Source organism: Scyliorhinus canicula, chromosome 6, assembly GCF_902713615.1.
Source record: "Scyliorhinus canicula chromosome 6, sScyCan1.1, whole genome shotgun sequence".
Taxonomy (NCBI): domain Eukaryota; kingdom Metazoa; phylum Chordata; class Chondrichthyes; order Carcharhiniformes; family Scyliorhinidae; genus Scyliorhinus; species Scyliorhinus canicula.
In genome coordinates this window covers 54,817,480-54,830,541 of record NC_052151.1, presented here as the reverse complement: position 1 = coordinate 54,830,541, position 13,062 = coordinate 54,817,480, and the positions used below count along the sequence as shown (strand labels likewise).

Here is a 13,062-nt window from a genome sequence, read left to right as displayed (position 1 = left end):
TAAATTAGCACGCCGTACACCTTTAAAAAACGCAAATAATCCAGTTCAGTAGAAACTCTTCAACCTATTCGGAACACGGCTGCAAATCGAATATACTTTAGATTATGACACCGCATTTCCAAAGTTTTGTCACGTACGAAAAACAAATCAGAACTCCATTGCACCTGTGACAGCAAACAAATAGAAATCATTCTAAATCCACAAATCGGCATTGGTTGTGATAATAAATGGGTTTAATCTGTCAATGTATATATTGCACCATCTACATACTGCATATACAGCTGAACGTTCGCATCAGGAGATAACTTGAAAACGTTATTTTTGTTTAAAGTTTAGCTCTAGTCCCATTACAACACTGCAGATCTCTGTAAAAGGAAGGTTATTGAATTTATTCTGGCTGCTGAAGCGAACTCCGAGCTGAAGCACGAACGTGACGGTAACCTCCCACAGCAGTAACCTGCTGCTGCTGCTCTACTTACCGCAACAGAGGCAGAAGAGGAGGCGATGAACACACGAATAACCATCTTCTCAGGTGCGGGGGGGATAAGAGAGGAGCAAAAACTGCGGACGAGGCGAACAAAAATCTGCTTGAGACCTAAACGACTCGGCTGAACTACCCAGCTTGCTGCCTACCAATGCATGACACGAAGACGGTAGGTGGTAAATAACTAGATGCTCCTTTCCCCCAATCTCATTCCCGATCGTACCCCCCACCCGCCCAGCCTTGGGATTTGCAAAAGCGCTTTTGCCCATTCACTGCTGTTGCGATCGAGCTTGGCCCCCGCGCGGGACGCTGGGTAATGTAGTCTCCCCCCCCCCCGCGCCTTGCAACGGCGGAGACTACATCTCCCGGCGCGCTAAAACTACATCTCCCGGCGGGCGGCGCGGCGGGTCCGTCATCCATCGCCTGTCAGTCCGACACGCTAATCAGGACTCTGCACCTGACATTGCCTGAGCGGGTCCGTCTCTCCCAGATAGGTGGGATTAGCCCGGCTCTTTAATAGCTGCCGAGAGTGCGCGGCGGCTGAGGGGCAAGAGGCTTTTCAGCAGACTTTCTCCAGCTTCTCCACACCGAAGCAAAAGACTGCGGTGTTTGTTGCCATTCTGCAGCGAATGATATTGCCATCCAGCCCATGTAACCAACTTCTGATACCAAAGCAAAATACTGCGGATTTTGGAGCCTGAAACAGAGGAGGCTAGAAAAGCTCAGCGGGACTGGCACGCAGCATCTGGAGAGAGATAAAACCAGTTACCATTTTGACTCTTAGTCAGAACTAAAAGAGAGGGAAATGTGTAGAATATTATACCGAAGAAGAGGGGTGGAACAACTGGAACAGCAATTAGTGAGTGACAGCTCGGAAAGATTGCAACAAAGAAGTAACGAACTTAAGAACAAGAGAAAGGTGGCCCACTTTTTTTTGGGGGGGGGGGGGGGTGAGAGAGGAAGGGTTTTTGCATTGAGACAAAAATGTATGGGGTATAAAAAAGGGATAAAAAAGAAATGTAAATACTGATGCAGTTCCAGAGGACTATAGGTTACCCCTTTTGAGTGCTGACCCATGGTGATTTAACCTGGGGATAATCAAATCTCAGGCGAGGGGCCAGGTTGAGAAGGTCAGACCTTCATGAATAACCTCAGCTGGTACAGGAATTGATTCTGCACTGTTGCCATTCCTCTGCATCACAAGCCAGCACTGCAGACAATAGAGCTAACCGATCCCTGATACAAAAGGGATTAAGATGGAGAGTACCAGCCTCCCTGAACAGGCGCCGGAATGTGGCGACTAGGGGCTTTTCATAGTAACTTCATTTGAAGCCTACTTGTGACAATAAGCGATTTTCGTTTCATTTCATTTCAAAAGTCACTAGTTCAAGCTAGAACTCACCATTACAGCCATCAGGAATCCCAGCTCTCACTATTCACTGTTCTAGTTATTCCATTCCCTCTTAAACAGTATAATATCCAACACATTTCCCCTCTCTTTTAGTTCTGATGAAAAGTCAAACAGATGCATAACATTAACTCTGTTTTCACTCTCGGTACAGATTCTGCCAGACCGGCTGAGTTTTTCAGAGTTCTCTGTTTTTGTACTCCTCTACTGCTTATCTGACCGCAGTGTTGACACAGATAATGAATGCAAAAGCTGACTGCTGGAGCAGAGATCACTGATAAAGACAACATTTGACCAAATATGTCACCAAGGAGCCATAGCAATGAGGTCAAAACGGTGATCTGAAATAATGGAAGGTGGTTATAGATGTTGAACGTCAATTCATCACAGCCCCAGGACATCAATTACAAGGAAAGTATTCCCAGGAAAATGGTCACAGTTACTTCATCTATAACTTCCGCTCCATCATAAGATCAGGAGTTAGGGCAGTACGGTAGCGCAGTTGTTCGCACTGCTGCCTCACGGCACCAAGGTTGCAGGTTCAATCACGACTCTGGGTCACTGTCTGTGTGGAGTTTGCACATTCTCCCCGTATTTGTGTTTGTTTCATCCCGCAACCCAAAGATGTGCAGGGTAGCTGGATTGGCCAGGCTAAATTGCCCCTTAATTGGAAAAAATGAATTGAGTATTCTAAATTCTAAAAAATAATAAGATCAGGAGTTTGGTCATTTGCTGATGATTCCACTGTTCCATTCATAACTCATCTGAAATTAAAGCTGTACATGCAAGCCTACAGCAGGACCTGGATAATACCCAATCAAGCTGACATTAACATGTAACATTCATGTCACAGGTAATGACTTACTCAAAAAAAGGGAAGCCCAGCCATCTCCCTTTCACCTTCAATTGCACCATCATTGCTGTCTCCCCCACATGGCTTCAACATCTTGGAGGACCACTGCTGGTGGGAAATTAGACTGGGTCAACTGGATATCAACATCATAGCTCCAAGACAAGTTGGGAACTCTGGAGTAAGTGGTTCACCTCCTTGCCCCTTTCTACCATTTACAAAACTCATCACTTTACTGGACCAGCACTCCAAGAAGTGTCCAAATAGAACAATTTGCTTGATTAGTGTCTAAGGGCTTGAGCCAGTATTCGCCTTTGTTTAGGATGCACAAAACCAACCTACCAACCAAGGTTATTTTAACAGTACCTCCCACCCCCATGGATAGGAAAGAGTGAGGTAAAAGAAGGAGAAGGGCTGACAAGAAGTGGAGCTATCACTAAATGTTGATTCTCAGGAGTAATTTGGAGTGGGATAGCGCCCCCACCTGGTGTTTGGAGGTTTGCATTTTTTTTAATTTAAAGAAACATGGCATTTAAGTGTTCTAATAGTGACCAATGTTGCAACATGATAATACATTATAAATGTTGCCATAGAAAACATTACTCAAAAATGTGGGTGCTGTGCACGGTGTTCAGGATGTATTCAAACATTTTAATGCATGATGTATTGATACCTAGATGATCTGTATCTGTAGATAGCCACAGTAAATGTGTCACTCTGAATAGTAAGTTTTCAAATAGGTCCAGCTCCCTGAATATTCCAAAATTGACTGCATCAATCAGCATGTTGCTTTGTTGCAATGATTGCACCTCAGCAGATGAAATATTTGTTCCAGCATAAATGTTTCTATTCTTTTAAAAGTGTTGTAATAGTTCAATAAAAATATAAATGTAAAGAACAGAAGTAGCAGTAATGGTGTCACGCTTTTCATATTACCAAGCACATTATTGTGTTTTCTTTCTTTACATGTGTCTATTTGTCTTAAAAATATACTGATCTAGGTGAAGGAAACTTATGTTGCAAAATTTTGCAGTAACATTATTGCAGTGTTAATGTAAGCCTGCTTGTGACACTAATAAAGATTATTACTAAATTAAACTTATTTGTTTCAGGGCAACCAATGGCAACTTCAAGCACCACAAAGTCAAATACTGTATAAAGTGAAACGTCCTATTCCCTGCATCAACAATGTACTTGAAAACAAACATCAAGGTGTTAAGGATTAGGCAAAATTTAAAAATGAAATTGGAATAAAATTAAACAATAAAATAAAAAAATAAAAATGAGAATTGATAAGGGGAGCTGTCTGAAGGGATTTTGACATGCGAATTAGCAATGTGGGTTTTTGTGGGTTATCAACAGATCCTGACAATAATTCTACTCAAACCAAAACTAAACTGATAACCTAAGATGCCTTTCACATGTAAGAAGTGATATATAAAAATGTCTCACTCTAAAAGGCCACATGAATATGAGAAATGAAGAAGTTATCTCCTCAAGGTTGCTCCCTTTGTTAAGAACCCAGCTGATGCTAATGCAAGGGTATCCCAAAACCCAGAAGAATAACGTGGAAAACTAGTTTTTAGTGGTGTGTTTTTCCAACTTGGTGTACTGTGAGAAATTTTATGCAAACCAGGGAGGAATAGTCCAGTCATTTGTGATCAATTAATAAAAAATATATATTAACTTTAAAACAAAACCCACAAGGACTATAATACACTACAACAGTACACTTAATGACACAGATGACTATCCACACACAGGATCACGTGCACTTACCTCTTTGTTCCCAGCTACCTATGTTCCCTGAACTCCCAAACAACATCTAATATTATATAACTATGTGCTAAATCCAGCTGATAATTACCACACACAGATTACATGTGCACATTTGGGAAAACCATCTTCAGTTTCAGCCAAGGCATAATCTTCTCACTTCGAGTTTTGGATTTTAACTTGCTGTCCTTTTTGCAATACCTGGTGTTCGGGAGACTGTTTTCTGAAATTGGGTGTGGTTATGATGGTAGCTGTTGCTACTGTGTCCTTTTCTCCAGTTATTGTGCTATGGATATATCACTCTTTCCCTTTGATGTTACCCACCTTGTGGAGCTGGCTTTTCGCATATAAGCGTCAATTCCTTATCTCTCACTTTGAAGTTATCTCTTCTATACCCCATTATTTTCCCCAGTCAAAATAGGCAAACACTTGCTTTTCTCACTGATATGCAAATTCACATGTCAAAATCTCTCCACAAAGGGAGCAACTTTGAGGAATGTTAACTTCCTGAGGTTGTTTAGCACACTGGGCTAAATTGCTGGCTTTGAAAGCTGACCAAGGCAGGCCAGCAGCACGGTTCAATTCCCGCACCAGCCTCCCCGAACAGGCGCCGGAATGTGGCGACTAGGGGCTTTTCACAGTGACTTCAAGGGGCTGGTTTAGCTCACCAGGCTAAATCGCTGGCTTTTAAAGCAGACCAAGCAGGCCAGCAGCACGGTTCGATTCCCGTACCAGCCTCCCCGGACAGGCGCCGGAATGTGGCGACTAGGGGCTTTTCACAGTAACTTCATTGAAGCCTACTCGTGACAATAAGTGATTTTCATTTCATTTCATTCTTCCAACCAGCTCCAACAACAAAACAACCCCTGTCAATTAACATCAAAATGTGAGATTCTGGAAAATGTGCGCCATTTTCTGTATCTTGGGAGCCTCCTCTTGGTGAAGGCAGACTTTGGAGGATGAAATTCAAATCACCTCCAATCTGCCAGCTCAACCTTTGCCAAATGGGGAAAAGAGTATTTGGTACCAGGATCTCAAAGTAGAGCCTAAAGTTATGGTTTATAAGGCAGCATAACCCCAGTGCTCCAAATACTTCATAGACTTGGACAATCTACATTAGGCACCTTAAAACACTGGAGAAGTACCATCAGCAGTGCCTTTGTAAGTTCCTCATAATCCAGTCGCAAGAAAGGTGAACCAGGTCTCGGACCAGCCAGATCTATTCCTGGGGAGGAGGGCGGACGCCCTTGCTTTTGCCTCCCTGATCGCCCACCGTAGAATCCTGTTTGGCTGGCAGTCAGCAGCACCACCCAGAGCTGCAGACTGTCTGTCCGACCTCTCGGAATCACTCTAAATGGAGAAAATCAAATTCGCCATCCGAGGGTCAGACGACGGCTTCCACAGAACGTGGGAGCTATTCACGCAACTGTTCCGGGACCTGTTTGTGGCCAACGAACAAGAGGAAGAATAGCCGGGTGGCCAAGAATCAGGGGAAAATGGTCGGGAGTCGGGGAAGGTAGCCGGGGCATGGAGGGGAGAGATGGACTGGGAGGGAGGGGGGGGGGGGAAGGCTCAACCTGAGGAGGGAGGGGCGAACCACGGGGAGGGGGAGGGGGGAAGACAGCTAAACCTGGGGAGAGGGAGGCGAACAGTGGAGGGGGGGTACGGGATGCCAAAACGTGCATGACATCGCCAGGAGCGGGGAACGAGGAAACTGGAGGTGGAGGACGGGAGGAGCGGCAGAAGCGGGGGGCGAGCGTGGGACGGCAGCGAGACCCATCCGGAAAGGGCGGGCGACAACAACACAAAGCACAGCCAAATATCGCACACTGTGATTTTCTTCCTGGCACCCAAATGTATGTTTGCCCCCCCCCAGTCCCCGTCACCCCCCCCCTCCCCCCACCCTCCCCCCCCCCACCCCCCCCTGCAGGCAGTCACCTACTTACGTGGTGTGGGTAATTTTGCCAGATGTACAGAGCTGCCACTGTCGAGCTGGTGCACAATACCCCACCAGTTATTCTATTTCATATTTTATTGTTTTTTTTATGTTGGGATGTGCCCTTCTCCTCTAAATATGTGTGTATATATATATATGTTTCTTATTCTGTGTACATAACGGTAATTATACCTTGTTCAAAAACCCAATAAAAACATTTATTAAAAAAAAAGAAAGATGAACCAATAGCAGTGTCCTCTCCCAAGCTAACGTGCCCAGCATTGAGGCAGAAAACATGCAAAAACAACGTCGCTGGATGTAACATGGTGTCTGTATGCCTGACACCAGACTCCCAAAGAAATTGGCCTATTTTGGAATTTGGTGGCTGCAGAAAACTCTCAGGAGGACAGCAGAAATATTTTAGGGATGTCGTCAAAGCATCCCCGGAGAGGTCAAACATATCCATCGCCTCGGGGGAGACCATGGCTTTTAAACAACCAAAATGGAAAGACCCATTGTAAGAGATCTACCATGCGGTTCAAGTGAAGTCTTGCAACACTAAAACTCTGTAGAAATTTGAGTTAAATTTCTTGGATGCAAATAAGAATCTTTTATTGCCTCTACTTGATTACAATTGAGAGAAACTTAAATCTTAATAAAGCCCTGCTAGCAAAGGACTTAAAGGGAAGTAATTTATAAAACAATTTAACTTTCAAAATAATACAGAAATGGTTTCTTGCTTTCAGCAAAACAGCTTGCACGAACTTCAAGAGTTAGACTGGAAAAGTGAAAATATGAAAATAAGGATTGCAAGTAGTTAGATCAAAGTATAGAGTGATCCTGGATAGAAAATGGCTGTGCGGACCCTCATGTTTAAAGAGAATGTTATCAGTCTGAAGCCATCTGTCTATACCTCTATGTCATCCTAATAGTGGCTTCATATTGCTATGGTGCTTATTTTGACCTTGAACTTGATTACTGGTACAGCTCATTTCTTAATATGAAACTAACTTTGAAATCTGTTCATTAGAACAATAGTTCGTTCATATTGTCAGCAAGAATGTTGTTTTTAATCTCCAATTAGTTTGTGGATGTGTCAGGCTTTGAACCTCTGTTTAAGTTATGTGTTCTGTCATGACCTAAGGTTATGAATACTGAAATCCTTATTTTAAAATGGATATTAAAGACTGGGCTATAATATTTACATTAAAATAGCCTTTTACCTATCAGAAATAGTTGATTCCCTTCACCCGTACATGAAGGCACTGAACACATGGAGAGACATCTTCGGGAACGTGAAAAGGAAAAGTCAAGGTGACAGAGGGAGCACACAAACTGTCATACAATCCATCTCCGCAACCCTCCAAGCACCATATGCCCCACATCTGGCAGAGTCGGCATATTACACATTGCACTCAACAGCCATCTCAAAACCTATCGAACCAGAGTGGAACCTCCTGACGGACTGACTCAGAAGAAGAAACTTTATCTTTCAATCACGCTCATCCTTAATTATTCCATCAAAACCATTTATAGAAACATGGAAAATGGGAGCATGCATAGGCCATTCGGTCCTTTGAACCTGCTCTGCCATTCATTATGATCTTGGCCGATCACCCAACTCAATGGCCTGTTCCCGCTTTCCCCCATATCCTTTGAACCCTTTCACCCCAAGAGTATCTGTTTCCTTCTTGAGCATATACAATGCTTTGGCCTCAACTACTTTCTGTGGCAATGAATTCCACAGGCTCGCCACTCTCTGGATGAAGACATTTCTCCTCATCTCTGTCCTAAATGGTCTATCCTGCAGCCTCAGACTGTAATCCCCTGGCTCTGGACTACCCCACCATCGCGACCATCCTTCCTGTCTAGTCCTGTTAGAATTGTGTATGTTTTTGTGAGATCCACTTAAGTTTTCTGAACTCCAGCGAATGTAATCCTAACTGACTCAATCTCCCCATATGTCAGTCCTGCCATTTAAGGAATCAGTCTGGTAAATCTATGGCAGTGTTTGAGAGTTGGTGCTCAGCCTCTATGAGTTAGAGGTCAGTATGCCAGGCAAAACAGCCCGGCCCTTATCGGAGGGTTGGATGAAAAAGTTAGGGTTGGACCTGAGAGAGCAGAGTGCAATATGTGGCTTAGAAGGTGATAGGTTAGAGTGGGTGAGAGGAGCAGAGAAATTGAGACGGTCGATGTCACGCCGAAAGTTCTCAATGAAAAGATCAAAAGCAGGTAACGGGCTGGAGGGAGGGGTCCAGGTGGAGGGAGAATAATTGAGGCGGGTAAAAGGACTGTTGAACGGGGGGGGGGGGGGGGGGGGGGGGGGGAGGAAGGACTCTGTCTCTGTCAGAAGAAGTGAGCATGGTAATGAAGGCGACGAAAGATGAGTTCAACATCGTGTTCAGCTGAAAATTCATTAAGCTGGGGGCGTAAGGATATGAAACAGTCCTTTGCTGAGTACAGCACATTCAGCCTCAGAGAGGTAAAGTCAGAGGGAATGACAGAGAATGACAGAGAATACACATAGACTACACTGGTCCAGTTGAGGGTCACATGTTCCTCGTGCACACGCAACAACACGGGCAGCGCGGTAGCATGGTGGTTAGCATAAATGCTTCACAGCTCCAGGGTCCCAGGTTCGATTCCCGGCTGGGTCACTGTCTGTGTGGAGTCTGCACGTCCTCCCCGTGTGTGCGTGGGTTTCCTCCGGGTGCTCCGGTTTCCTCCCACAGTCCAAAGATGTGTGGGTTAGGTGGATTGGCCATGCTAAATTGCCCGTAGTGTCCTAATAAGTAAGGTTAAGGGGGGGGTTGTTGGGTTACGGGTATAGGGTGGCTATGTGGGTTTGAGTAGGATGATAGTTGCTCGGCACAACATCGGGGGCCGAAGGGCCTGTTCTGTGCTGTACTGTTCTATGTTCTATGTTCTAACACATGCAACAACACAGTTCACCAGCAATGCTGCTTTTCACAAGAAAGCCAAGAACAAAGTTTGACCTTTTGATACTACCTGATACTTCAGAGATTGTCAAAAGACAACAGCAAGCACAGATTGCTGGGAGGGACCAAAACTCTAAAAAGGGAGTATTCATTCAAGTTAAGCGAGTGCGAGCAAGAAGTTACACTACAAATGAGAAATGGGTACCTGCAGTTTTCCTGGCAAAAACGTGTCCAATATCATACATCGTACAGACAGATAATGAGAGAGTGAGAGAGCTTGTCGTTGTCTTATGACTAACTACTAGCTTCACAAAATGAAATCACTGAAACATCCCTAGTAGTATTTCCATCGGAAATTCTAAGCACTGATACTTCTGAACAGAGACCAAACACGAGACAAATTTAGATTCTGGTCCTGAGGAATATTCAACATCAATGGAGACTCACATTGACGTAACTTTGCAGGAAGTACTAACAGAAGAAAAGAAGACACTTCAAAGGTCTCGAGTAGCCAGGCTCCAGGATGTCAAGTACAACCCAAAAGAAATAAAGTCCACCTGAGAGACTGCCTTATTAAGTTGTATATTTCTAAAAAGATAATAGTGCAAAGTAATGTATCTAGTGTACAATTTAATCGTTCAGAAAAATTGTCGCTTGTACTAAAGAAGTAAAGGGGAAGGGGTGTTATGTATTTAAGTAATACATCCCTGCTGGTGGACGTCATGTGATGTGTAGTGACATCAGCAAAGTGATTGCACATCCATCTTAGTATTGTATGAGCAACATCTTCTGAATAATCCTTACATAGTGTTCAGAAGGAAACCTCCACATTTTTTCTCTTTGCAGCACATTGCGAATATAACATGAGATTTTAGATAGAAATTAACCCTTAAATTCCCTCAGTCACCAACTCCAACTACTGCAGCCTTAAGCAGCACTCTAGTGCAGACCATCCATATCAGACCACCTCTTAACTTTTTTGCTTCAAGGAGTTCAACTCCTTCCTCAAGTATGGCGCCTAGTAACACAATACTCAAGTTGAGGCCGAACCCGTGTTTTTATCAAAGTTTGGCATAACATCCTTACTTTGTGCTGTCTTCCTATATTAAGAATCCAACTGTTTTTTTAACAGCCTTCTCAACTAGTGGCAGTGGCATAGTGGTATTGTCCACTGGACTAATAATCCAGAGGTCCAGGGTAATCCCCTGGGGACATGGGTTTGAATCTCACCAGGGCAGATGATGGAATTTGAATTCAATAAAAATCTGGTATTAGAGGTCTAATGATGACCATGAAACCATTGTTGTAAAAACCCATCTGATTATCTCTTCTTGGCCTTTTGGCTAAGATGAGCGTGAGGTCAGGTGTAATGCCTGGATCTGGTATGCCTCTCTCGTGGGGACCATGAATTGGTTTCTGGAGCAGGCAAGGAGCTGGATTAGGGGTTTGCCCCTGTCCACACTCCGAGCTCTGGCTTTGTAACTCTGATAAAGTAATAAAAAAAAACATCTGGTTCACTAATCTGTCATCCTTACCTGGTCTGGCCTACAGGTGATTCTAGACCCACAGCCATGTGGTTGACTCTTAAATGCCCTCAGGGATGGCCAACAAATGGGCGGCATGGTGCTTCACAGCACCAGGGTCCCAGGTTTGATTCCCGCTTGGGTTACTGCCTGTGCAGAGTCTGCACATTCTCCCCCTGTCTGCGTGGGTTTCCTCTGGGTGCTCATTTCCTACTGCAAGGCCCAAATGACGTGCTGTTAGGTACTTTGGACATTCTAAATTCTCCCTCCTAGTACCTGAACAAGTGCCAAAACAGTAACTTCATTGCAGTGTTAATGTAAGCCTACTTGTGACAATAAAGATTATTATTAAAATGCTGGTCCAGCCAGTGACGTCCACATCTCACGAACGAATAAAGAAGCAAAAAACATTGGAAGATTTGTGAACGTATGCCTCCAACTTTTTCTTTTCCTGCATTTGTCCCATTTAAATAACTTTGTACCACTAGTACCAAAAATGTATCCTTGGTTCTTCAAATACCAGAAAATATATACTAACTTTGTATTATTATGCTGAGTGGGCTGCACATGTTGTTCCAAGATGCATTGAAAACTCCAACTCAAGTTCCAATTCTGTCAAATCCAATTTAGAAATGTTAATCTTTAGATGCCTGTAGCTAGTGCAGAGATAGGCCATTTTCATGTTAGATAACAGATTGAAATGCTGGAGCTAGCGCTAATCTGATAGTTGAGGCTTTAAGCAGTTCTGCACTCTGGCCTCTGGATGATTCTTTAGCAGTATTTAAGTTCAAGCAGCGTATCTCAGAAGCTAGACTGCAAGTTTAACTGTTGACCCAGATTTTGTGGCAGTAATACTGCAAAACTGTAAACGCTCACATTCACTCCTATGGAAGTGACAAGCAACTTCTGAAGCACACGAGGGGAATGTAGACATCCAGAAGTTACTGTCAATTGTTCTATGCTTCTGTGCAAGGGTATGTTTTTGAAATCCCACTGACTAGAAATAATTGTAAATCATTATCTGATGAGAAGATTCCCTTTTATGCTTTAATTTGGCTGTTTAAAAACCCTGAAAAGTTATGCTCTATTAATTAAGTGTAACTGGATTTTAATGATGTGCTAAATCATAACTCCTGCTCAAAAAAAGAGATCAACAAGCTGGTTAACTTGCTATCAGTAGTCAGGAAGATGCTGGAATCCATTATTAAGGAAGTGGTAACACATTACTTTGAAAACCAAAATCTGAATATGTAGAGGCTGGTTTAGCACAGTGGGCTAAAGAGATGGCTTGTAATGCAGAACAAGGTCAGCAGTGCGGGTTCAATTCCCGAACCAGCCTCCCCGAACAGGCGCCGGAATGTGGCGACTAGGGGCTTTTCACAGTCACTTCATTGAAGCCTATTTGTGACACTAAGCTATTATTAGTCAATGTAATTTTATGAAGGAAAAATTGCTTTTGACAAATCTATTAGAGTTTTTTGAAGAGGCAACAATTGGGGGGCGGGGTAGATAAAAGGAAACCATATTCAGATTTTCAAAAAGATGTCACATTAAAATTTGCTGCATTATTTTTCTAGTCTTGTAACACTCACCCAGTGGTTTCAGCCCAATAAATACATAAAGCTATTTTCGATAGAGAGCATGGCTTTACCCAAGTCTGTTGACAACCCTTTTACATAAACCGATCAACAAAAATCAGCGATATATCACGGATTAGAGTACAGATTCATATCATTCATATTAACTCGATGACAAAGAAGCATTACCAAATAAATGTAGCTTAAGGAAAATACCACCACACTAAAAATGTGAATTAATAGGTTTTTTATTTCTTAAAATAGTCTAAAATGACAAAGAACATAACACTCAGAAAATGTCACATTATGAGATGAAGAAAATTTCCCTTTGAATGTGTTTTGAAGCTCCCTCTAGTGGAAAATTATTATATTGCTTTTGTAGTTTGGATATGAATAAAACTATATCAAAAAGGAAACATATTACTGTGATTATATGCCTGCAAGCAATATCACAGATGGATGGTGTGCAGCCTCCAACCAGTGCAGACACACCAATGCGGTCTCAAGACAGTGGTCATCTGACCAGGGGCTCCAATATAAGTGGGGGCATATCCGGCCATCAGATCTTT

The 13,062-nt window shown here is 43.2% G+C and overlaps 1 protein-coding gene across 3 annotated transcripts in view; it reads right to left on the bottom strand.

Moving 5' to 3' along the window:
* sh3bgrl2 (SH3 domain binding glutamate-rich protein like 2) overlaps positions 1-776 on the bottom strand; it is a 176,258-nt gene extending 175,482 nt beyond the window's left edge. For 2 of the 3 annotated variants that reach the window (XM_038799313.1, XM_038799315.1), the window contains exon 1: positions 480-674. In XM_038799313.1, the coding sequence (XP_038655241.1) occupies positions 480-524 (45 nt within the window). In that variant the 5' untranslated portion in view covers positions 525-674. Of the gene's footprint in view, positions 1-479 lie in introns of all 3 variants that reach the window. The other variant, XM_038799316.1, reaches the window with a different exon arrangement.
* Positions 777-13,062: the final 12,286 nt, after the last annotated feature.